The sequence below is a fragment of the Strongylocentrotus purpuratus genome, unplaced genomic scaffold (assembly GCF_000002235.5).
Source record: "Strongylocentrotus purpuratus isolate Spur 01 unplaced genomic scaffold, Spur_5.0 spur5_scaffold_14, whole genome shotgun sequence".
Lineage (NCBI taxonomy): Eukaryota > Metazoa > Echinodermata > Echinoidea > Camarodonta > Strongylocentrotidae > Strongylocentrotus > Strongylocentrotus purpuratus.
The window spans coordinates 7,980,555-8,007,684 of NW_022145599.1; the positions used below are offsets into that span (position 1 = coordinate 7,980,555).

At 37.7% G+C, this 27,130-nt stretch overlaps 2 protein-coding genes across 3 annotated transcripts in view; one reads left to right on the forward strand and one right to left on the reverse strand.

Annotated features, from left to right (window-relative positions):
- The first annotated feature begins 508 nt into the window (after positions 1-508).
- Positions 509-6,414, forward strand: LOC100894108 (decapping and exoribonuclease protein). The gene is made up of 6 exons (XM_030984974.1): positions 509-1,059; positions 3,051-3,310; positions 3,861-4,104; positions 4,777-4,915; positions 5,610-5,758; positions 6,255-6,414. Exons 1-6 carry the CDS (start codon positions 749-751, stop codon positions 6,412-6,414), a joined length of 1,263 nt encoding a protein of 420 aa, XP_030840834.1. The 5' UTR covers positions 509-748.
- Positions 6,415-9,211: 2,797 nt separating this feature from the next.
- The window catches only part of LOC756332 (kinesin-like protein KIF19), a 37,377-nt gene continuing 19,458 nt past the window's right edge, over positions 9,212-27,130 (reverse strand). For both annotated transcript variants that reach the window (XM_030984107.1, XM_030984106.1), the window contains 13 exons: positions 26,365-26,622; positions 25,424-25,565; positions 24,518-24,692; positions 23,850-23,941; positions 19,243-19,436; positions 18,276-18,357; positions 17,464-17,595; positions 16,790-16,911; positions 16,163-16,314; positions 15,125-15,803; positions 13,478-13,619; positions 12,668-12,778; positions 9,212-11,844 (listed from right to left, as the gene is read on the reverse strand). In XM_030984107.1, coding sequence (XP_030839967.1) covers positions 11,651-11,844; positions 12,668-12,778; positions 13,478-13,619; positions 15,125-15,803; positions 16,163-16,314; positions 16,790-16,911; positions 17,464-17,595; positions 18,276-18,357; positions 19,243-19,436; positions 23,850-23,941; positions 24,518-24,692; positions 25,424-25,565; positions 26,365-26,622 — 2,475 coding nt within the window. In that variant the 3' untranslated portion in view covers positions 9,212-11,650. The remainder of the gene's footprint in view (positions 11,845-12,667; positions 12,779-13,477; positions 13,620-15,124; positions 15,804-16,162; positions 16,315-16,789; positions 16,912-17,463; positions 17,596-18,275; positions 18,358-19,242; positions 19,437-23,849; positions 23,942-24,517; positions 24,693-25,423; positions 25,566-26,364; positions 26,623-27,130) is intronic.

Below are 27,130 nucleotides of genomic sequence, written 5' to 3' on the forward strand. Positions count from 1 at the left end.
CCCCTCCCCCAGCTGTTGGCCATGATTTCCCGCATATCTTTGAATTCCACCTGTACCTCTGACAATTAACCTCTCACTGGTTGGATCGAGTTTACATGTACGCCACTGTATTTTAAACGTCTCTGATTTAAAAAGGCCTAGATCACAAAAGCTATCGTTTGTTTGATGAGGATCCACGGTGCATTCCAATACGTATTTGAAAGACACTGTTAAATATATTCACCTGTTCAATTCGAGTATTCAGCTGATTTTGCATAAATTATTGAAATCCTCTCAAGGATTTAATTTCATACTTTTCTTTTCCTTTCTTTGCCTTTACCTTTTAAGTCTTCGCTCAGTAAAATTATTCAAGAGAGAGAGATCATCAACATGTGAGAGAGATCGTCAACATATTAAAGATCCATCTCGATTAATATTACGTGCCATTAGGATACGAAAGAGTGCGAAGACGGTTTGGTGCGCTTCACGATAAATAATAAACTTGGACCTTCTTCGAGACTGCAGCGCAAATCCATTGTGAGCGCCCATCTGTAAATAACATTCCTTGATGTAAATTCATGAATTAGCAATGTCTTTCATCGCATTCGATCCATTTTGAACTGTGCGTGCACCCTGTATACACAATCAAACCCAAACAACATTGACATACTTTTTTAATAGCTGCATGTTGTCATCGAATCTCCTGGTTGCATTTAAAATGGAGAATAATCAACTCTTGGAGGAAATGCAGATGTAAGATTACCAAACTATGAGCGACACAAAATGGAAAAATGAGGCAAAGGGCTTCTCTGAACACGTCCATCTCGGAAATTTCTCTCTTGATGAAAATCGGAACTACTGCGACGACCACCGCAATCGTAAATTCTTCGTCGATCCGGGGCTATGGCCCAAGTTTGACCTCCTCCCAGGTCATTCGGAGTATGTTGATCGTAACCGTGGCGATGATGATGACGGTGTCGACGTGAAGTCGTTGGATGTTTTGTTGAGATGGATGCGGGATCATCAAGATGACCTTCAACGAAGGAAGATCTTGGAGATTCAGGCAGATGGTTCGAAAAGGTATTTTACTTTGAATCGCTTGGTTTACTTTTAATTGCATGTATAAGATAAGATTAGAACCAAACACTTATCCATGATATTGGTTGGCTTTTATTTTGTCTATTTCAAGCTTTTTTCGCCGGAAATTGAAATTGCTTAATATAGGCTGGAAGTTAATCTGAAGCTCAAAAAATTATCCATTTGGAATTGGCAGACCAAATTAACAGATGAATGTTGTTTAAAAAAAAAAAAAAAAAAAAAAAAAAAAACTGAAAATGAATATTTTAAAAGATCAGTAATATGGCAAAGAGAGTATGTTGTGTAATCGTAAGCATTTTAGCTTTAACATAATTGGTCGAACTTTTCATGTGCAACTAGCATTTCAAAGCCTCAGAAAGCAGGTTTTCTAGTTTAAAAAAATAATGATAAAGATAGTTATAACATTGAAATATATCCTTTTTTTTCAATCTTGTAATGAAATGTAATTATCGTTAATGTCACAAAGTTGATCCAGGGGCGGATCCAGGATTTGCCGATAGGGGGGGGGGGGGGGGGGCCTAAAATGTGAAAATCGCGCCGACCAATATCTCGCTCAGTGGGGGGGGGGGGGGGGGGGGGTAGTGATCATAATTTTTTTCTCGTAATTGACCTCGAATGTGTGAAAATCGTGCCAACCAATATCTCGCTCAGTAGGGGGGGGGGGGGGGGGGGGTAGTGAGCATCATTTTTTTGGTATATGACCCCGAAAATGTGAAAATCGAGCCTACCAATATTTCGCTCAGTGGGGGGGGGGGGGGGGGGGGGGGGCTAGTATGCATAATTCATTTTTTGTATTTGACCCCGAAAACTTTTTTCTTTTTTTTAAACCAGGGGGGGGGGCCGGGCCCGTCGCCCCCCCCCCCCCCCCCCCCCCCCCCCCCCCCCCCCCCCCCGTGGATCCGCGCCTGAGTTGATCAATAGAGGGTGGATTGGAATTGTTTTTTTCGGACAGGGTGTGGTCAGTGGAAGGGTAACATTGGCAGGAAACGAGAAAGTAAGAGAGAGAAGCATGAAAACAATTATTGATCTGGCCTTTTTATCACTAGTATGTTACTTGCTTCCTTTTGATTATCATCATCAATACCGAAGATCTTGTGAGCCATCTCCAGGGGCGGATCTAGCTTTTTGCTAAGGGGGGGGTTGACCAAAATAATGACGATGCGGAGCATCGTCCACGAGCCGCGAAGCGGCGAGCCGATTTTTTTGGGGGTGTTTATTTGAACCCCGTAAGTGATGTTTTCCTGGCATCTATTAACACAATGGAGACCATAAAAAGCAGTGCATGATAACGTCTTTTTAAATCAAGTAACAGTTTAATACATAGTTATATCCAGAGTTATCATGTGTTTGGTTAAGTTACCAGATGAGTTGAATATCTTCTCACAATATTTGCACTTGAAAGGGTTTCTCTCCAGCGTGCGTTCTTTTTTCTTTCTTTTTTTCTTTCTTTTTTTTCTTTTTTTTCTTTTTTTTCCCTTTTTTTTTTTTTTTTTTTTTTTGGGCCGCCCAAGGGGGGGGGGTTGCAACCCCCCCAACCCCCCCCTGGATCCGCCACTGCATCTCTTATTAGATTTCTATTTGAAATTAGACCACTATCGGCTCACCATCCGCTTCAGTAATGCATTAACACTATATAGAGTTTCACAATTATTGTAGAAGGTGAGATGGATAGGAAGGGGCATTTTCCTCACCAACTTCAAGATAAAACTAAAAGGGAGTGTTCAACTTCACGGAGATAAATGACAACAAGCCTATGTAACTTTATATATTCTCAACAAAATTTCTTTAAAAGAATCAAAACACTTGCATCTTTGAAACATGCATGTCAAAAATGTCCCGCCTTTTCCACTAGTCTTGTTAGACGATGATAATTGTTTTAAAATTCGTCAGCACCCCACCACACGCCACACCCACACCCTCCCGTTCAATTCAAACCGATTTAATCAATATTCAACCCTATGGTGCCCAAACAGATTGGCGTTGGATTTCGTCACCCGGCGAGGCGCTTTGCACGACCTCTTCAAATCGGCCCACCTCAATGATCGGACGGAGTACCTAGTCACATTCTTCAAAGGAACTTACTATCTGGAGCAGCTGGAGCTACCGGGTCGGCACGACAATCCAAACGATCCTGACGGGACGCAGGTGTACAGCGGGAAAAAGTTTGCCCAGTATTGCACAAGCGGTGAGTGTGCGAGACTAGTGGCGTATCCAGCAGAAGATAGGGCTGGGGGTACGCCCCCATCCTTCTTGATACGTCACTACCGTTCGTGAACATTGGGTGGATGCAGAGAGGAAGAGAGAAGGAGGGAGAGAGAGAGAGAGAGAGAGAGAGAGAGAGAGCGAGAGAGAGAGATAGAGAGAGAGAAAGAAGGGGTAGAGGCGAAGACAGTGATGAACTGCACTATAACTATAATGTATTGTCATTAAATTAAACGAGGGAAAAACTAAAAATGAGGTGCCTCGTTTGGTCTGATTAAGAATTCCGGTCAAGTTCTGCTTCATAAATTTTGTTTAATTTGAAGGGCAAAAAAGATCTACAATAAAACTTCGCAACAATTGTCTTGTTTTATCCTGTTTCATTTCTCCCATATTTATTTGCTTTTGGTTGTGTTTTGGGGGTAAATGATGACAGAGGTTGATTACTTGGCTTTTATTCCTTACCATTTCGATTACCTATTTTCAACGTCATAATCAGCATGGAATATAATAGGCCTATATCCTTTCCCTTACCATTTCTAAGTTTGTTCGAAGGCCCTTTTTTGTTTAACCTCCCTCTCAAGAAAATGGCGCCAAGCCAGACACCACGCAGCCGATCAACGACAACCTTTCCTACGAGGCTGTCATGGCGGCACGATGCGGCGACTTCAAACTGATGTTCGCCGTCGAGGTCCATGCCGAGAGCAAAGACAACAGAGAGATTCCCTCGACCTATCGTGGTTTACATCATCTGAACTACGTGAACATCAGGACTACCAGAGACTTCAACGCATTGACTGAGCTTCAACAGTCAAAGGCTTTCTTTCGGTTAGGATTTTTATCAGTATACAATAAAATATTCCTTTTTATTTGTATTATGTAGTGTTTAAGGTTGTCTATTTTAGAAGCTTGATTGTTTATAAAGGCATAATCCTTTATACCTTAGGTTTACACTGTTTTATCGGCAATTCTGTTGATTTTTTTCTTCTTCAAGAAGTAAACTGCATGGATGCAGAACACAATACTAATGGATTACGACCTAAAAGTTACTTTTTTAACGCAGAAGTACTCCGGAGATATTAATCACAAAAATTGTTCATATGATGATGATGACCTGCATCACTTGTATGGCGCCAATTATCAGTTTCAAACATTCAAAGGCGCCCATAACGTTCTTTTCCTCTTGATTACCTTATAAATATAAATAATCTTTATTCCACTGTCATCTGTTAGTTCTGTTTATCTTTTCCTTTTCTTTTTTAAATACGAATTATATACTAATTTTAGATCCCGAGCATTATGATGTCAACAATTTCAATGCTATTATATACGTGATGTGTTTTATTATTTTTTGCGACCTTTGTATTTCATTTCAGTTAACCCATTGCCCCCTGGCACCGGGGATTTCTGTATAAGCCTATGGCAAAGAGAGAAATTCAGTAGTAAACGGGTTAAGAAATGAAAAAGCTATACATTTACTCCTGTCCTCAAACCCCAAAGGAAGAAGCTGTTTCAGTTTTGGTCCCAGAACCACATCGCTGGTATACCCCGTGTGATCCTGGGCTGGCGGGACGATGAACGTCACGTGATCACAAGAGCAGAAACATACAAGACTGAAGACATTCCCAGCTTTCCTTTGGTAATCATCATCTTTATATTTCGGATATTAAAACAAATCATCATCAAAATGCATGCATCCAAGCAATATTGCTTGATAGTGTATTATTCTTTCTCTTCAATTCTTCAATTTTGTAAGCGCTATTGTAGATTAACCTTCTGGTTTTCGTTCCCATATTTCCGATATTTTCATTACCCTCTTTTCAGTGTTTTTCTTTCTTTTTAATGCAATTAAATGCGTTGTTATAGATGTTTTGAAAACTGTTAAAACATTGACAAAATGAATAAGACAACAAAAAGGGTAACTGCATCTAAAAGAGAGCCTAGGGAAGAGAAATTTGTTGTCGATCCGGAGAAAGGGAAACAAAAAGGGGAAGACTCAGAGGGAAAGAAGTAACGTCAAGAATTTCGAAAGGTAAAAAAACAAAAACGTTCTGCACTAGTTTGGCCAGGAGGGATTAGACCTCCCTGCATGGTCACCTTCAGTTGGTTATTTCCTCAAATCAGCTCTCAATAATTAACATAAGAAAAAGGGGATCATGGGGACCAATGGTCACCGATGAGGCATTGTTTGCTATAAAGAGGGCTTAAGTAAAAGTAGTGCAATGGGGATTTAAAATAACCAATTTGATTGATCTGTTTACTTTCATACTTATTATATAATATCTTGTTTTGACAAGTTCTGATTATGATACATTGTCTGTTTTATATCGAAGTGCTCGTGGAAACCTGGTAAATACTACGCGGCGATTCAGACTCTTCTCACCGAAATCACTCGGCTTGTGACAAATGATGACGATCCAGGGTATGTCAATAACTTTGTCTGTCTGACTGTATGTCTAGTTTACGACCTTTCCATCTGTTTGCAGAATACCTATATATTTTATCCTTCATTGTGTTTTTGTTTAAAACTGATTAATCTCCACGAACTCCATTTCTTTCGATATACACATAATATATGAAATCTTCTTTTTTTTCATCAATAGTATATTCCCTTGTGAATGTGGCAAAGACGGGTGTCGAAACGCAACGGAAAACTTGCCGATTTTTCTCCTCTCTGTCTCTGTTTTCATCTCTCTTGTGTACCGACCTGCGAAGAACAGTTTCCGTCTGCGCGCTTCAAAGAAATCAAAGGAACAAACACCGTTATCTGTTATGCCTCCTCCTAGGCAGTGCCGATCGATGTATTATGTTTGCACATCCGTCCGTCCCACTTTTTGTTACCGCCATAATCTGATAAACGTATTGATGAATTCTAAATATATCTCTCGCCACTATTCGTTATTCTACCGCCCATATTTTTGTCCTATTCAGATACTTATGGTAGCTTCGTCGTTTCTTTACATGTCATTTACTTTCAGTGTTGTCCACCATCTTGTCTTGGAGAGGGTCGAGAGTGCCCCTTATCCAGAATTGGCGGCAAAGCTCTGCAACCGGACATTCAAGATAAAGAGACACGCAGACGGTCATCATAGGATCGTCACAGACTGGTTTATCAAGGATGTTCTGAACATCAAGTAGCCATGACATCGTAAAAAATAGTCGGAATAACACATTACATGATGATGATGATTATAGTTGTTATCACTACAGACTATACCACATATCTGAAGATATTACTTACGCCCCCGCCTTGACAATAAATCATATCGTGATCATAAACGAGAGTGTTATGCCAGCACCATGCAACGAGCCGAGATTTAATACTTGTTATAGGGAAATATAAAAGCAGTGAGGTATTACTGATATGTATAAAGCCCGAAGATTGAATGTGTCGCCATGGTTGCAGACATTAACTGAGTAGTAAATGTGCAGGTGCAGTCTTACATGGAGAACATTACGCTGTCATACTAAAGTCCGTTTTGTTTATAACATGGGAAATCATGAAATGTTCTCCCAGTTTTTTTCTCTCCATTTAATCATGCTCAATTTGGGATTATTCTATTGTTCCCATTATACTTTTCTTCCAAAAAAAAGTGCCATTTGTTCTCTTTTGTCGTCGTTTTGTTTTGTATGACTGTAATGGAAATCCGAAGTAGATGTTAAAATACCAATTGGTTTCGTCTTCTTGTACAATGGAATTACACCTTGCAAATCTCTTTCACTTCTTCCCCACTCTCTCTATTTCATCTCTCTCTCTCACACACACACACACACACACACCTCTCTCGACCCTCTCCCTCTCTCTCTCTCTCTCTACCCCCTCTCTCTCTCTACCCCTCTCTCTCTCTCACACACACACACACACACACCTCTCTCGACCCTCTCCCTCTCTCATCTCACTCGTCTCTCTCATCTCTCTACCCCCTCTCCCCCTTTCTCTCTCTCACACACACTCTCTCTTCACCTTCCCATCTCTGTAAATTAATCCTATATCCATGTGTCTTAAGGTGTTTAATTTCACCATGCTAGAATATATCAACCAAGTCTGCTCGTTTCAGTCAGGCCGGAGAACATCTAACAAAAACCAAGTTTTCATGGAATGCTCTTCTTTATTTCATCATTATTTACATTTTCACATTGAACTAATGTATATTTCATTCATTTTATTTAAACTAACAATATGTATACTAATTAATACTGCTTAGTACGCATTGATAGAGAAGAGGTAAAGATTTACTTTTACAAGATTATTATTTCACAAAGATTCAGCCTGTAGATAATAGTTACATCTTTAAAACAAGACTACTACCGTTAAATGGAATAATCATGATTTTTTACAGCATGATCATCTTTTTGAAGTACAGTTTAAGTTTCAAAATGAGAATATTAGTATGAATCTATAAAATATTAGATTTTGTGTCTTTTAAAATATTGTTTATTTTTAGTGTTGCAAATAAAATAAAAAATTGCTTGAAAAAGAGTCTACAATGATAATATACATTTTATATAATCATAAAGTTTAAATATTAAGAGATAGAATGGGATAGTAACAAGAGAAAGAAAGAAAGGGAAAGGGAGAGAGAGAGAGAGAGAGAGAGAGAGAGAGAGATAAAAGAGAGAGCGAGCTATGGAGGGAGGGTCGGAGTGAGAGAAAAAAAGAGAGAGAGAGAGGAAGAGGGATAATAGAAGTAGCTTCCTGTTACTTGAGCAACATGAAACAGGTAGGAAGAAAAGAGACAGTGGAGAAATGAAGTCACAGAAACAGCAGGGAAATAAATAAAAATTGAAATAATAGTACCAATCATTTCTCTAATAGATCCATAGAATAGTACAATTAACATTTTCTACTCCATATAGAATAGCTGCTAAAGTAGAATTATCCAACAAACTGGAAGCGTCACAGAAACCAAAAGGAAATTCTCCAATCAAACAATGTTTTCTTTCAAACATGTCACAAAGCAACCCCCTTAAAAAAAAAACTTACTACAAACAGTAAACTTCACTCAATTTGGCACTGAAAAAATAGCAAAGTGAACTCAATGAGCTAGCTACCTATCACAAGAAATGCTCCATTCTATAGTTTATACAGATCTTATATCACATTGTAAAATCACAGATTAGAAGAAACCAATTTTGGAAGTTTTAGACCAGAAGAAATAGGAGACATAGTTTTAAGGCACCAGGAAAAATGTTGCTTTTTTTGGAAAGGAAAAAAAAGCATAGACAAACACGTGATTATAATACAAAAGAAGTAAAATGTTCTAACCAAACTGACAGTTTACAGGAAATCAGAAAATGTCATTACTTGAAAGAATTATTGTACAATTTTTAAAATGTTTTATCCTTTCTAACAAAAGAAAGCTACATTCATCTGTATCTAGGTACTGCTGACCAGAGATCCTACTGTGTGGTATGTTCCTTATTTTTACTGGTAAATTCTAGCACACTACATCTTCAAGCATCTACAAACCTTGAACAAGGTGATAAGATATTTGTCTTTACTCTACCCTGTTTCTTCCTACAATTCTTTGAAATAATATATACTTAAAACACAAAAGTGGAGTAGATATCGATATTCTTGGGAATAAAATGGCAAAAGAAGAATAGCAGTGGAAAAAGATATACTAAAACTTGTCTGTCATAATATGTCTCTATTCACTGTTATTCTTTGATATTGTGGAAAAAAAACAATTATATGTATACCGGTAGCAAAAATAAGCAGATATAATACAGCTTTGTGTATTCTTTCAAACCTCTTACACACACCTGATGTGCACAGATTTGGAATGTAAATACAAGTACATGTACTAATTCACATATGTAGTACTTGAACATTTCCCAGCATATTCATAAAAACACATAAAACACAAGCTTTGAAGACACACTGAAAGACTGAAGTGTACAAGTTAAGGAAACATTTTGAGAAAAAAAAAGATTTCTTTGAAGCGGTAGTATACGATACAGACTTGTGATTTCAGTACCAGTATACAGAATGAATTGGAATTACGCTTTGTTCTTTTGCAAAGCAAAATGGAATGAACAGACTTAAAAGATACTTTTAACCATTAAATATGAAAACGGAAGAAACAAAAAGAACACATGTGAATGGATACAAAAAATTGACAAATACCATCAATTCTACACATTAAAAAAAAGACATTAACACTAATTCTTTTCCGTTTACACATATTTCCCCCTTACTGCTGTTGCATGATTTAAACTTACTCAAACGGAGAGATCCAATAGATACAATCTTCAATTGTTTTGAAAATTATAGACAGAAAATTCTAACACATAACAACTCTTGGTGTATGAAACAAATTAAAATTAAAATGGAAGAAATATTGGAGACATTTGCTGTAGCATATGATGGCAATATTGCCAGGCAAAGATTTTAAATCTTTTGAGAGCAAAATAAAGTCATTTTTGGAAGTATTATTTTTCTTTTTAGAAAAAATCAATAATTACAGTTCTTTCATAAATCTTGATCTCAAGACCTCTTGTATTTCAAAATGCAAATTAACAAAATTGTTGACAAATCTAGACAGATGATTGCAAACCACTTAACAAGGTTCAATGAAAAGCATCATTTTGTCAACATTATTTTTGTAAAGTTTTGCTTTCCTGTTTGTTTGACAAAGGTGTGTTCACAAGCGGCTGTTGTTCTGTATCAATTTTATTTTCAGAATTTGTTTTTTCCCCCACTATTTTTGTGTTTCAACAACTGTTAAGGTTATTAAACAATAATTATAATAACTGTTTTTCATAAAAGCGCTTTACCAGTTAAAAGTGATCAAAGCACTTGGAGCATAATAGCCTGAATCATGTTGAATCATTATCCCTACAATTTGTGGTATTCATTGTCTTTTTATTTTTTTAAAGACAACCAACAAAAACACACAGGCAAGACAAGACAGGAAGATTCTATTCAAACATTTAAAATTCTATAATTTTTTATAAACTATTTCATTCCAATAAACTTTTCTCACTGGCAAGTGGCAACTAAAAAATGTCTTAATTAGAATTTCTCGTGTTGTCTTCACAAGCTCAGGACTTCATACCACTTGTATCATCATCCAGAGTGTTCACCATGAAAGTTTAATATATACACATGATTTCATCACGATACTTCATTAGATCCAAAAGAAATAAAACAAGAAGCACATTTGTTCTAAGCCACTGACAAGAATGCATACTGCATACTGAGAAGAATTTCTCGGAAATTTTGAAAGACTCGTTCGCTAAGTTACGAATACTGATCATTAGGAAAATTTTGAAAGATGATCTAAATTGTATGTGATCCTCAAAACAATGATAAAATAATTATCAACCTCATGTATATATCGATTATTTGTTCTTAGAGCAAGTTTAATAAATGCTCCACTCATAAAATACCGGTAAATGTTTAAATAAATGACATTCAATGGCATTTTCCGATAAGAATTGAATTGAAGCATTAATGTATTGCTATACTATCAATTTAATGCCTCAAAGGCAAAATCATTATTCACATCATTGTACTATAATTTACTACACTGACATTTTACATTCTTTATCAAATTAATAATTCTTTCCATAATGATGGATGTGAATATAAGGCAAATTTACATTGTAGAAAATATACAGGTAGTATTATTTCCGTGATCGCATCGAAATAATATATGTTGGTAATCGTACAATATTGACTCCATTTAAGGGGTGTTGAATGTGATTCATGATGATGATTTATGGTCAATCATTAAATTTGTTTACTGCAAAATCGTCAAAGATACTTTGTGCTCAATCTGACTGCAACAAATACATGTACAGATTTAGATCTGAAATTTTAAAATCAAATTCAGCCCTTTTCCATTGAAATTGATTATGTCAGTGATAGAGATCATGAAGGTCTTTTTATGAAGTATTCTTTGTGGTCCACTGGCACTACAAGAACACGCTATTTGTATTTTTAATTTCTTTCTTGAACCAAATTATCCTGTCGATGCGTGGGTTGTCTAGAAACAAATGATATGGTTTTTGGAATGAACTTTTTCGATTTGCAATGTTTTCTCAAAAAAATTAAACCTGTCATTGCATGGGTCATGGAGATGTAGAAACAAATCAAAATGTCTGTTGGGTATATCGTAGGCAGCCTCTAAAGGGGTCCTAAAACCATTCACTTTATGATGTAATCAACTTAATGTTGATTAATGAACTATTACCAGTCTCTTTTTTATGTCAAAGATTATATCATGTTTTGTGTGGTTTTGAATAAAAATGAACTTGAAATGAAACTTGATGTCTCATCATTGGCAGTGACGATGGCGGCATGAATACATATCAAACTACAGCTAAGGGGTTTCAGCCTTTGAAGACATCTCCCTCCAGACCTCCCTCACAGCTTCCTACCGATGGAGACGGTCTTGCGTGGTACAGCCAGCCCGGACACAGAGAGAGATCCCCTGCGCACCTGGGAGGGGATGGCCACAGGCTTGACGGGGGGACCCCTGGAGGGTTTGGTGGCAGGGACGGGGGAGGTCCGTTCGGAGAAGATGTCATGGTTGGATATTACACCGGATGGTTGGGCTCCTAAGATGCGGAAGAATTAGGCAAAGTAAAGAGAAGATAAGGATTTAGTTGTATGCATACATTCAACATCACTCATAAATACAGTGTCAGAAAAGTTACTTTTTTCTTATACATTAGGTTATTTTGATAAACAAAATTGAATAGTGTCAGAAAAATTACAATTTTTTAAATTTATTAACACATTTTAATTAACACTGATAAATGCAAAGTAAGAACAGATACCTCTTTCTAAAATATTAGAACAATTTGAGCAGCGAAAAAAGTTTTAAAAAAAATATTAGCTCCAAAAGTATTGTCAAATATTAAGCTAAATGATTTATCAACATTTCAAATTCTACTATTGACATTATATGCATTTTAATCTCTTAATTTAGAGTATGCAAAATCATATGCACATCCTTTGCATTTCCCTTGTTATCAGGTTACATTAGACAAGCAGACTATGATAAGTACTCAGCCCCTGGAAACCTGGATGCAATATTGAATTTTTTCGGAAGGGGGTGACTTCTTCCTTTTTTAACCAAAGCACATGCACAAACAACCTGGTCATGGTTATAGATACTTGATATCTCGCAATCTTGCATGGTTATAGATACTCGTCCCTTGGATAGGACGTTAAATGGAGGCCCCGTGTAGAGAAGGGTCACTACCTTTCCATGTTAAGAACCCACTGCATTATTCACATAAGAGTAGGGAGAAACCCCGGTGTAGTGGTCCACCTGCACACACCCCAGTATAGTACGATAATACTCTGTAAAGAGGTATGTACTCAAAATGTAACAAGAAGAAGAAAAGAATGTTACTGAGGATGATAATGTCGTACCTTTGTATCTCTTGACGAGAGTTTGGCCTTTGCCCCTGTCTGCACCAATCTGTCGTACTGTGGCAGGGGGTGAGGTGTTCCTCACCATCAGTGTGCCAATGTCTTGCTCTCCTGGTTAGAACAAAATAAAACAAAATGAATGGTTAAGCTGATATAGATATTGGGCCAGAATTCCAAGGCAATATACACCTACATGCTGATATACATGTACACTTATTCCAATCTACAGAAGAGGTTTACACCTCCTTCATGAATTTGGACCATGAATATTATTTGTATTTTGTATAATTTTTTTTTCAAATGATATTTTATTTGGTACTCAAAACAATTTAACCTGATATAATATAATACATGATTAATAAAAACAATATTATAAAAGCATTCTAGTACATCTTGTAAAACATGACACAGGAAATCAATATTTGATTTTTGGAGCTTAAATTAATTAGATTAGATTAGATTATTTGTATTGACATCTCATGAAAAGGGGCATATCTACAGCAACTTTCAGCTTTCAAGATTAACTGTATAGATTTTGAAATATAGCCATGATCCTACAAGTGACATTACTGTGTATGAATACAATGTCTAGTATGTTATTCATGATGATTTATAAGAAGGAGCATTTGTGTTTTGAAATTGACTTAACACTTTGGAACACAGACATTACGAAGCTTATTATGAAGTACTATTATCATTCTATTTCTTCTACTGAGCACCTATGTAAAGATATCTAAATACTAAGTTTAAAAAAATTAAAAAATGATTGCGCATAAGTACAAAGTGAGGTCTTTGAGTTAGTTGTCTTACCAGCTTGGTTGACTTGAAAACGCTTGTTTGGTTTGCTGCCCTCGTTGATGCTGAAAGGCGTGGACTGCTGAATGCCCCTCCTGGGGGATACCTGAGCTACAGCGCCACCTCGTCTGACAGCAGGCTTAGGGATCAGGGATAACTGGGAGAAAAATCAGCGACAATCAATAAATAATGATAATACTAATTTGGATATATATATAGCACTTAATACAAAATACCGTCTCTAAGCGCTTCACAAATATTATTACCCCGGTCATTGGATTCATTCCCACACAATGAGCACCATCTCCACTCCCTGGAGAGTATTCCTACCATAAAATCACTGTGAGGGCATTTGGCAATTACTAACACAAATGCTTTTGTCACCCTATTAGGTCCCCATTTGTCTCCTGGGTATGGAGTGGCAAATGTAGATTAATGCCTTGCCAAAGGACATTAGTGCCGTGTCGGGGATTAAACCCATGAATTTTGCATTTCAAGTCATGTGCTTACACCACTCGACTATGACACATGTACAAGTATATAGCAAGTATATATATATATAGAGAGAGAGAGAGAGAGAGATGGGTAAGATCAGAATGGATACAGGATACATTACAGTATGACATTTTCCAAGGAATTGATATCACTGTGACTCTGGTTTGTGCTTAATATTCACCAATGGTTCGTAAAATTGTACATCAATACACTGTTTTTGTAGCGCATACACATTATTATACCATGTATTATAAAGCCTTTTAATAGACTGTAAGGTTACTATTAAAGTGGCACATTCCCGCCAGTGTAGTTATCGCTGCTCTAGTCATTGTCATCTTGGTTCCGAAGATCGACTTCTAATTTGCATACAGCTGTCAATCAAAGTACGCGCGGCCTGGCCTGCCTTCGCCAAGCCAGCTGATCGCTGACGATCGCGACGTCACGAAAGTGGGCGGAAACAGCAGCCGAATCTTAGAGCCGAACTGCGATTGGCATTACTTCGGCACATGTATGCGATAATCGGTATTGTCCGGGCATTCGGAACATGCCATCTGCGTAAGAGCCGTATTCTGTTGGTGTCAATAGGCAGCTAGCACCGTCCGCCAGCGGGTACGTATTTTGAACGCCCTCTGGAATACGGGGAACATGCCTCTTTAAGCGTAAGTCTATGGCTCATCGTGTATTGATCAAATTTATGATCAATCGTAACTCTTTATAATACTCTTTAAAATCAGGTCTCTTTATGCCTGCAATCGATATTGGCAAACAGCAGGGCCCGTTGCATAAAACTTATCATTGATGGTAACTTTGCCATCAAAGGCAACTTCCATGGTAACAGGGCTCAACAGCCAATCAAAATCAAGGTTTCCATGGTAGTTACCCATTCTTGGCAAAGTTTTGTGCAACGGGGCACAGGTATTTATTTCACGCCTGGGCCAAAAGAGACAATGTAGATAAAATGCCATGACTCGGAACATATGCAAACATGCAATAAAATCTACCTACAAAGGTCCCTTGAGGGAAACAGTATACTGAAAACTTGATACAGTTTACCTCTAAATAATGATACAGTCACTGTAATATTAGGGGCTGGAAAAATTAAAATTGGCCACTGTAAAGCACTGGCTGATTTTTTAAGGTGATCAAATTTAGTAAATCTTCACAAACCTGGTCAAGCGATTCTCTCTTCTGTCTTTTCTCTGCCACACTCCTTGCAAATCTTGACTGTTGCTTGTTCTTCAAGGGAGTATTGTGATTATCTTGAAACCTCGTGTCATAGGATCTCACCGATGACGTGTCATCAAAGTCACTCACATGTGATTCGATCGGAGAACTTGTATAGTGTATCCTACTGATCTGGGAAAGTCGGCTATTTACAAGTCTGCTATCCTGAGTTATTCTGGGTTCTGCGACTTCTTCCAGAGCTCGCATCGATGCGAACCCTCTCTCATGAAGATTCAGTTTCTCCGGTCTGGAGTATCGGTCGTTCACTTTCTGGGATGTGCGCTTGCGAGCGGCCACGGCAGCGATTTTCTTCGTCCTGTGCACAATCTCCTTACGATTAATGTCGGCTTCCGACTCGCTGAGGTTAAGTTCTTTGAAGGATTTGACAGGATGTGTCATGATGCCGTTGGGAGGGGTGTAAGGACGTTTGGTAGGGTGCTTGGTGCTGTGGGGGCCGAGGTCTACCAGGCTCTCATGTTTGGTGATTGGAGGGGTGTAAGGGGATTCTACCATCACCCTAGGGATGGACCCCCCTGCTGGTCCTAGACCTCCATTCTCTCTCAGCTGCCTGGTCCTGGGGCTAGGCTGGAACACTCGAGGTTGACCAGAGGCAGCAGGTTTACTAAGAGTAGAGAATAACATAGATATCAAATTATTCTTACAATCACAAATCATGTGTTTTCATATCTTGAAAGCAATCAATACCTTAAATTTTAAAATCCTTTATTTGTTTTTAATGTTTCACCGTGAGAATCCCCATAATATTTTCTCCATTCAACCTTTTTCTGTTCTCTAAGTCACTGTTCTCAGTTGCACTTTCGTTAAGGATCTCTTTCTCTCACCCTCTCTCTCTCTCTCTTACGTATTTGTGCTCGCCTTCCTCTAACTCATACTGCCATCAAATTCTATTTCTCATGGGAAGTGTGGCTATTTGTGGCTACGACAAGCCTTGATGAGGTAATACTATTCCAGCTAGCTTACCTTTCAGAATGAGCATGCTGTCTCTTGGTAGCTTGCTTGCTTTGTTTAATCTCTACCGATTCCTTCTCGGGTGAGTTGCTTTCTTCCCTCTCTTCCTGTAACTGTCTCGCCGTCATCTTCTTCAAGTTGAACGTTGATGAAGATTTTGCAACCTAAAGTAAACAAAGTTTTCAGACGTCATCCATGAGCACATGTGCATGTACCGTCATGTCAATATAGCAGTTATTATTTACTTGGTGTTGACACACTGTTGTCCAACGTGCAATATCATGGCCTGTTACATCATTTTGAACAGACAAGTATCCAGAAGAAGGGTTTAGATTTGGGTATTACTAATATTAAAAATCTCACAGCTTAAAAACCTCCTGCCACGCAAACCAGTCCTGTTACTTACATTAGTTTATATACTATCTGGTTCTTTAAATCAACAATTCAAATTCTATTTATTAATTTCTTTGTGCACAATATCAGCAGCAATTTCTGAGAAGAGATTATAGAAATTCCCCACCAACTCAGGATGAAAGCAATCCAACAAATAAGTGCATTTTGGTTCACCATTTTACAACTGTCCAAAAATCGTAGTACAATACAACCTTTCAAAGGTCAGAGGTGAAAGGTCATGCCTACCATGTTAAGATGCTGATGCATAGATGAGTGTGCGCGCATGTCTTCATACAAGTCCTCATTGACCCCCATGGCATACTTATCATACAGCTCCTCAAGCTCCATGGGTACTGGAAGACTATGCTCTGTATTAGGATTTTTGAAAATGAAGATGGTGTAAGTGTCAAAAGAATATCATCCATTTACAAACAGTAAATTAAAAGTTAACTCACTTTTCTGTGGTCACTTGAATGACTTGTAACTTTATGATATCATACTATTCTATTCTAAATTATATCATATTTCTTTCAAAAACCAGTTTGCACTACTGCTATCTCTATTTCTGTTTTGCCACAATAATTGTCCCAAGATCCCCCCCCCCCCTTCACCCTTCCCTTCCCTTCCTGTTGATACTGTACCCTGCACCACTCCCCCTCCTTCCTCCCCCTTTTCTCTACTTTTCTGTTTTGTATCTCTCTCCCTCCCTCCCTCTCCTCCTCCTCCTCCTTCATCTCATGCTGTTTCTCACTCTCGCTAGCTCTCTGTAACCCCTCTGTTTCTTATTTCAAAACTTCAATATGAATAAACAATATCATCAAGCAAAAATGTAAGAACGAGCACTTGTTATGAATGTGTATTATTTCCTACCCCACAGTGTCAAACATCTACTAGCAGAGGTTAAGAGCAAGGATTCTTACCTGTAATGAGTCTGCGTTGTTCACTGATGATCTGATCACAGACCTGCTTGTGTTTCTCATATCTTAGAATGATACTCTCTTTCTGTTCACAGACATGCCTGTCCATCAAAGCTCGTGATTTCAGCTCAGTATCTAAAGTGAAAGGAATCTCTGGCTCAGGAAAACAAACCACACTGAATAATGTATGAGCTATCATTTTCACAAGGTTTTTTTCTTCTCATGAACTTCTTAAATTATTTTAGGGCTACAAATTTAAAAACATGTGAATATGATTGCAGGGCCCTCAGGGAGAACAGTATGAATACTGATGAGGCTACCCTGGGTAAACAAGACATATTATTATTATTATTATTATTATTATTATGAGCTGGCAACACATATATGAACATGTTATCTTTGTAATCTGATGTTAATTATGGAGTCCTTAACAACTTGCAAAAATGTTTGTGCCCTTGTAATCCGCGAAAACATCTGTACAAACCAAAAAAACATTGCCTTTTCTAATATTGGTATTTGAATTTGTTTATCCTAGCTATCTGTTATGTGTCCTTACTTGAATTGATGAGAATGATACTTATGGAAAATTGCAGTATTGTGTTAGAAAAGTATCTCATTGAATAATTATTAAAAATGGAAACCTAAGCACAGCTTCCAAATTTATTTTCATTTCAAATTTTGAAAGGCAATACAATTAGTGTCTAGCTGTTGTCGATGATATGGTGAAAAACAAAGACTAATTCACTAATCAAATGTTGAATATATAACCCCAAAACAGCAAAAGTTTTGAATAAATTTGCTGATGAAAAGGATACTCTCAATCTCCAGCTCATGAACCTTGCAGAGCATCTCAAGCAACTCTCTCTGCTCCTCACTAGTTATCTTCCTTGGAAGTACCTGAATAGATAATAAACGCAAGAGATATTGACGTTAAATATTCTGTGCACACTACTTCACAGTATAATTTTACATTGTGGTCAAAATCTGTATCAACAGTGAAGGAATATGAAAAGGAAGCATTTAAACATGTACAGATATACATGTACTTTGCATATTATCATTTAATACAAATATCCATTAATGAACATGCTGTGAGCTTTTCTTCACACATCATTATTCTTGAGATGTGAATAATAATGGACATATTACCTAGTATTTTTACTTACAAGATCAAGCATGCAATCTTTATTGACTGGGTGCAAGCCAAAATTTCTTTACAAATTTAAATTAATCCCAGGAAGCCTAACATTCACATCACCTAAGAATTTTGGAGCATTTAAGTGTACAATACAATGTACATTTTAATTCAACTTACAAGTCTCAGTGCAATCCCCTGCATACAGGATAACAGGGTATTTAAAAGTTATCACTTTATATTCTTTTTTCTTAAAGGGATTAGGTATCTTTGCCTCAGATTCTAAAAAAAACCTGGATTTAGCTCATTTCGCAATCATAATTATAAACCTTTAGGTCATACATGAATCCCATGACTTTCACAAGCCAATTGCCTGTCTGATTATCAAGATATCTATGATTGAAATTAGAAATTTCAGAATTTGTTTTCCTAACAGTTTTTATAAAACTAGTCTATTTGGAAAAATGAGTATGGTAAAACCGGTCACTCAATTTTGTTTACCTCTTTGAGGCACTTCATGATCATTTTGAAGCACAATTTTTTTAGGGCTTCAATATTACACCATATCACAGACACTGATAACACATAGGGCCATGCATCTCAGATTTAACATTGTTAAATGATGCCTTTAATCTAACATAACTCACCTCTTCAAGCTTGTTGGCAGCTACGCGCACATTCTCCAGGTATTTCTCAAGCTTCTTTCTCTCTGACTCCTTCTGTTTCCTTGCTAAGACAGCGGTGGTGAGACTATCTCTAGCCGTCATGATCTCCTCGGGGTCGGCCTCGGGGGAGTAGGAACCAAGACTGTCTGTCTCTAGGTCCTTCTCTAGTGCACGTTCTGTTTGGTGAAAACAGGGTTAGATATATTCAATCATTTCACTAGCCTAATATGTATCCTGGTTTCATGAAAGGGAAGTAGGAACCGATGCTGTCTGTCTCTAGGTCCTTCTCAAGGGCACGTTCTTTTTTAGTTAAAACAGGGTTAGATATTATCATTCATGTCACTAGCCTAATATGTATCCTGGTTAAATGAAAGGGAAGTAGGAGCGGCCTCAGGTACATGCGAGACCCATTGTGATCGGTCTCAAGGTCCTTCTTTAGTGCACGTTCTGTTTAGTGAAAACAGGGTTAAAGATTTTCATTCATTTTTCTGATGTAATATTCACTGTGGCTTCATGACACAGAAATGGATTTCTTCTCAGGTATGACCCACTGCTGTCGGTTTAAAGGTTCTTTTCAGGAACACATACTGTTCAGCAAAAGCAGGGCTTAGAAATAATTATTCAATTTACTACACCAATATGCACTTTGGTTTCATGAGAGAAAAGTAGATGAAGCCTTGGAAAAGAAGCAATCTTTACTATCTGTCTGTAGGTCCTTCTCTAGGACTAACTCTGTTAAGTGAAAACAGGATTAGAGGTAGAATTGTAGATTTAGCAGTGTCACAGGTCAGTAATCCACACTTGACCACACATCCCTTATTACACATACACATACATGTATATCACATCAACTGAATAAACACACACACAGCACCGACAGCCCAACACACAAGCAAGGTAAAACACCTTGAAATTGCATAATCATTTCTAAGTTTATTCCGAAAGTATTTCTCGTACTAATTTTTGCTATGTTCATGATGCTTGACTATGATTGAGTAATATTAAGTTTGTATGCCATGTACATTTGTTCATACAATGTATTTGTTTCTGTATGTGTTTGCACTTCAGAACCCGAAGAAGGTCTCACAAGCAGAAAGCTCGTAATAAAATTGTGTAGTACAGCTACGTCTCACGTTCCTAGACCATTTTCTTCACGCCTACATATTCTGGAACACCCGTTGTCATGTCAGAGTTGAGAATTCTCACACTTTTATATATATATATATAGGTGTGAAGAAAATGCAAGGATAAATGCAAGAATAAAACGTCAGAAGGGGCACGGCAATTATCAGACGAAAGCACTTACAAAGAACTGGCACAGGACCCCCATTCTATCCCATCTTGACAAAGTTCAAAAAGTAGTAAAAGAACTAGACATAAACCTACAGACACAAAAAGGTCTGATACCCAAGACTACTGTCTGCCCCAACCTCTACTTTCTTCAAAAAATCCACAAACCAAACAATCCAGGCCGACCAAGTGTTTCAGGCTGCTCGTGCCCCACAGTACAGATCTCCAAATACCTGGACTTCTACCTACGCCCCCTCACCGGAAAATTGCCCTCCCACATAAAAGACACAACACTTTCTGAACCACATCCAAGCAATAAACATAGACTCTTACCCCTCTCCCCAAGAACCATACTGGCAACAGCAGACGGGTCTTCTCTGTACACAAATATACCACACGGAGAAGGCATTGAAGCCTGTCGGGAAGCCCTCAACACTAGAAAGGAACAGAACCCACCTACAGTTCAATTAATACGATCCGGTAACTTTGTCTTAGATCCTTTAGAAATAATCCTTGATTTAGCTCATGCTGCAATGGTAATTATAAACCTTTAGGTCAGTCAGGAACTCCATGACTTTTACAAGCCGATCGCCTGTCTGATTATCAAGCTATTAATGATTGCAATTACAAATTTTGAAAACACAGTCTATTGGGGAAAACGAGTATGATAAAACCGGTCACTCAAAGATTTTTACTTTTTTGAGGCACTTCTTGATCATTTTGAAGCGCGATTTTTTTTAGGGCTTCAATATTTCACCATATCACAGACACTGATAACATGAAGGACTGTGTATCTCAGATTTAACATTGTTTAACGATCCCTTTAATACGATTACTTGAACTCATCCTTACACTAAATAATTTTCAGTTCAATGGAGAAAAAAAAAGCAAATTGAGGGAACAGCAATGGGTACACCGGTTGCCCCCACCTACGCAAATATATTCATGGGCCGCCTAGAGAAACAAATACTCAACACAACACAATCACCCACCCTGGCAAACTCATGGAAACGGTACATAGACGACACCTTTTTTTCTTTGGACAGGCTCGCCCAGAACATTTTCCAAACTGCAAGAAAAAATGAACAATATACACCCAACTACAGTATCAAATTCACATTTGAATCATCTAATGACAAGACTCACTTTCTCGACGTTTCACTCAAACTATCGAATAACCAAATAGAGACAGAACTATACACCAAACCTATGGACTCACACACATACCTCCTGCCATCCTCCTGCCACCCTAGCCACTCCCTAAAAAGCATACCATACAGCCAAGCACTACGAATTTGAAGAATCTGCTCAAAACCTAATCGTGAAGATCACCACCTCAAACAGCTACAACAGAACTTTGAAGACTGAAATTACCGACCAGACATGGTTAGACAACAAATAGAAAGAGCTAAAGAAAAATCCAGAGAGGAACTACTTAAATACAAACCACGCTCTGAAAAAACACAAGAACACCGTCTTCTGTACGGTACCCTTCTCCCCCGCCACTGCCAAGATTCAAGGCATAAAGAAAAAACACTTTCCCCTTCTACAACAAGGAAATACAACCAAAGCCGTCTTTCCTAAACATCCAACAACTTTGTACAGACGAGGGCACACGCTACGGGACGTACTCGTTAAAGCAAGACACCCATTCCCCTTCCAAAACGAAAAGGAACTCGGGACCCCCATGCCTAAGGCCTAAAATAAAAACTTGTTGTATTGCCCTTTGCGACCGACCCCAAAATCTGAAAATCTACGGTCGGCATTTTTGTTCAGTTTTTTTTTTTAACCGTTTTTTTTAGATTTATTTATTATTAATGAATACAAAAATATGTATTTTGTTTGTTGGGATAAATGGGATATAAATGCATAAAATCAAATCATTCCCAAATTCTCACTCGTCTTCTGCCCTAGTTTCAAAATCCTACTAGCGTAAACATCTCGATCAACACAACATTGCAAACCATGGATGATTTTGAGGTGAAAAAGATATGAATGGAATGATGACGCTGAAACACATGTATTAAAGCATTACTAACTAACTACTAACACATAACAAACACTTCCAATTTCAGAAGCACAGTGACTAACCAAGAATACCCCATAACCTCACACATCAAATGCAAATCCAGTCGGGTGATATATCTCATCACCTGCACTCAATGCAACAAACAATATGTTGGCAAAAGAGAAACTACACTATACACACGGTTCAACAACACACGATCCGAAATAAAGAACTTCCCCTCGGCAACACAACACAAAATACTACCATACACAGAACACTTCAACCTTCCGTCCCACTCACTAGACAATGTTCAAATCACCGGAATCGAATGAATCCACAACAAATCACGCCACACAATCCTCCACAGAGAATGTTTTTTGGATATCAAAACTTAAAACCCTACACCCAGATGGGATCAATGTTGATCAATAAGGCAATTAACACACCGACATATCAGACGCACTTAAACTTTTGATCATATGATAAAAAAACTGCCTCAATGCAGATATTCGATCTTAATTTTAATTTTATTTTTAGTCTTTGTTTCTCATGTTTTATTCTTGCATTTATCCTTGCATTTGTTATACAATGTAGAGTCAATATACTGCTACCTATCGGACTGCGTACACTCCAATGTATTTGAATGAAGCCTTCTATCCTCCTCCCTCTCCCCTCCCTAGACACAGGTCATGACACCGGCTGTGTCATAGATCAGTAACATCCGTGTCACAGGTCAGTAATCCACACTTGACCGCACATCCCTTATTACACGTTCACATATATCACATCAACTGAATAAACACACCGACAGCCCAACACACAAGCAAGGTAAAACACTTTAAAATTGCATAATCATTTCTAAGTTTATTCCGAAAGTATTTCTCGTTCTAATTTGTGCTATGTTCATGATGCTTGACTATTATTGAGTAATATTAAGTTTGTATGCCATGTACATTTGTTCTTACGATGTATTTGTTTCTGTATGTGTTTGCACTTCAGAACCTGAAGAAGGTCTCACAAGCCGAAAGCTCGTAATAAAATTGTATAGTACAGCTACCTCTTACGTTCCTAGACCATTTTCTTCACGCCTACATATTCTGGAACACCCGTTGTCATGTCAGAGAATTCTCGCACTTTTATATATAAAAATCCAACTTTTTAAACTCTTTTAAATGTATTTTTCTTAAATGGAATGTGCTATTTAGAATTTAACGTGACAATACCCACTGACTCATCATCAGTTAAAAGCATTATTACAATCACTGGGATCCAGACCAATAATCTCACTTACCTTTGTCCCTGTTATCCATGTCCACTCCCATACTACTGGTCACTCCTCTCAGCTTACTGGGAGCATGCTGCCTCAATCTATCCTGTTCAAAACTTCAAGAAGAAGAGAACAAAAAGAATATATTAGATATTTCATAATGCAACATTTTTTTCTCTCTTTTCATACACATAGGTTACACATTCTGGATTATTCTCATACTCTTTCTCATATATTTGATTGCAGTCTTCTCAATATATATATATGTATGGTCTTGACCTTTCTTTTTAGAGTTTTATTCTTTTTTCATCTCTGTCTCTTTGTTGACATGCAATCCTCGATCTCACAATGACCTGTTTATCCTTCAAAACAAGTAAGCTTCCAGTGATAACTCCAATACACTTAAAGTTCCTCTCTCATATCTTTTTGGATTTCGACAGTTACTGATCACCCTTCCCCCTTAACCCCCTTCTCCTCTCATCCTCATATCACTATGGAAGAACTTACTCAGCTAAGACGGCCTGGTATCTTTCAGCTTCTAGTGATAACTCCCATGTATCCTGTTCAACATTCATCAGTTTCTGTCTGATATCCATCTGAGTCTGAAATTTATCAATCATGTTCTATCCTTACTCTTTCCCTTATCAACCCCCCCCCCCCCCCCACCCTCCGACAGCACAATATATACTTACTCAGCTAAGACGGCCTGGTATCTTTCAGCTTCTAGTGATAACTCCCATGTATCCTGTTCAACATTCATCAGTTTCTGTCTGATATCCATCTGGGTTTGAAAGTTACTGATCAGCTGGTGTCTAAGATGATCCATCTCCTCTCTGCTCTGCTGGGTGGCCGACAACTCAGGTCCAGCTACACGGAGAAAAACAAGACCATAGCTCAATTAGTTTTACACATATATACAGTCAAACCTGCTGTAGTGACGACCTGTATAGAAAGACCCCCTGTCTACAAAGACCACATTTGTGTTTCCCTTGAATTGGATTCTTATTGAAACATGTACTAAAAGAACCTGTGCATAAAGACCACCTGCCTATAAAGACCACTTTTCTTGTCCCCCTTGGGTGGTCTTTATGGATAGGTTTCCCTTTACATATTGAGTAATCATATAAAGGACCATAAATTCCACATACAGAAAGCACAAAAAATGTCTTCTGCATTTTGCATTTCACATGGGGAAAACATTTTGATAGCTCCAAATGTACAAAATCACATGAAGAAAATGTTAGACTTGAATGGAGTTATCTACCCCTTCTCCCACCATCCCTTCCCCCACCATCCCTTTCTCCCCCCCCCCCCCACCTCCCCTCAAAAAAAAAGTTATGAATTATTTTAATTGTTCAAGGTAATCTAAATACCAATTCAAACACCAATGTCATATTAAATTGTATATTTTAGAGATCACTTTTGCACAACTTGATATCACTGACATTATGTACATGAATCATACATCTAATATTGTTTACAATGTTCTTCTGAAGGTTTGCGAGATAGATATGACAGTAAACATTTATAAAATTGCATACGTCCTATTTGCCCATACTTCAGTGTGACAGATAAACAAAAGAAATGGATATACTCACAATGAGAGGTTTGTGCTTTGAGAGCATCTGTCTGACGGTCAGCTATCTTGCCTTTCAGTCTCTCTATCTCCTGCTTCAACTCTGTGATGATGTTAGTGTACTGGGCAATGTGGTAGTTCACATTCATCTGGTTTGGCTTGACCTGCAATAAAAAAATGTAATTAGAATGCATAACAAATACATTCAAATACACCACATTCACATAGTGGTTTAGTGGTGGTATTTTACCTGACTGTTAAGAAAACATAAATGCTTGTTAGTAAGCAACCAGAGGACCGACGGCTTTAGGTCCTCTCCTAGTCATGAATGATAACATCTTTGGGAACTTTTGCAAATATTGACCCGAGTAATTTCTATGGGCAAGTGAATAATCTCAAGAGTCAATGACATTTGGGTCTTATGACAAGTGAGTCAAAATTATACATACTGTATCTCATAGAATTTTCATTCCCACAAAGTATTTATTTACTATATATGGGTAGAACAAAAACATTATCTGATGAAAGGGCTTATCTCTGGGAAAAGTAAGGAACCTTAAGTCAATAGCACAAGCAAGTTACTGGCTGTCCAGAAGAGAAATGTTCATTATATCATAGAGTAGATATCAAATTAATATGTAAAAATTAAAAGTCTTTGAAAAAAAAGCATAAAGCAAATATTAACTTTTCAGTTATTCCTAGTTATAATTCCCACATGTAGAGGATCAAGTTTGTCAAAAATTGTCTTAAAACACATTTATTCAAAATTGCCTTTGATGATTAACTTACTCTGTTCACATTGATGTATATTTGTAGGTTTATTTGCACTCTTTTGTTATGTTTAATATGTAATTATATTTTGTTCGTTATAGCGCTTAGAGACTTTGTGGTAAGCGCTTTATAAGCACGGATTTTATTATTATTTATTATTATTATGGCAAGTTTTAGGACTAGTTGCGCTACCTTTAGTTTGATTTTCTTGGCTCTATCAGCATACAGCAGTGTGTTCTTAGACTCCTCAAACAGGTAGTCCGCAGGGCTGATGTTGGCTATCATGACAGTGTAGCAGTTCCCACCCAGCGAGTCCTTGAGCAGTCTGGTCAGTTTGCTGTCGCGGTAGTTGACGTACTTGCCCCCCAGACACAGGGCGTTGATGCAGTTGCCCAGAGCCAGCAGCGAGCGGTTGATGTGAGCGCCCTCTATCATCCGCTTGCCACGATTCTAATAAGGGGGAAAGTAAAATGATATCATAATAAAGAGGTGTTGCATCACAGTTGAGGTTTACTTGTAAAAGAATACAGAATATTAAAGCACAAGTTGTTCCAAACAAAGCAAGGACAAATTTAATGCATGATAAACACAGGTACAACTCCTAATCCGTTTATCTAACATATTACAATATTCGGTTATTATATGCTACATAGATTTGCTGATAAACAAATCCTGGATCTGTAGGTATATCAATTAATGATATAACCGATATGTTACAAGAATGTTCGACAGTAAATGAGAATGTTTCATGTTTGTCATGGATATTCATTTATCAGTCACTAAATCAGATTCTAATTAATTGGCAGTCCACTTTGTCAAGTAGGTGCAAAACAAAATAATTCTGTGACCCCCAGTGCTGAAGTATGTAGATGGACATTTAAACATTTTTTTTCATCCCTTTGCCCTACTCTCTACATAAAACACAATGCTTCACATGGACAAGCCGTAGCCGTCCTCC

Excerpts from the sequence above, each read along its gene's own strand:
- LOC100894108 (XM_030984974.1), top strand. The coding sequence starts at position 749 with ATGAGCGACACAAAATGGAAAAATGAGGCAAAGGGCTTCTCTGAACAC. Across the intron at positions 4,916-5,609 it reads ACATTCCCAGCTTTCCTTTG|TGCTCGTGGAAACCTGGTAA; the intron begins GTAATCATCATC and ends TTTATATCGAAG. Across the intron at positions 5,759-6,254 it reads TACGACCTTTCCATCTGTTT|TGTTGTCCACCATCTTGTCT; the intron begins GCAGAATACCTA and ends ATTTACTTTCAG.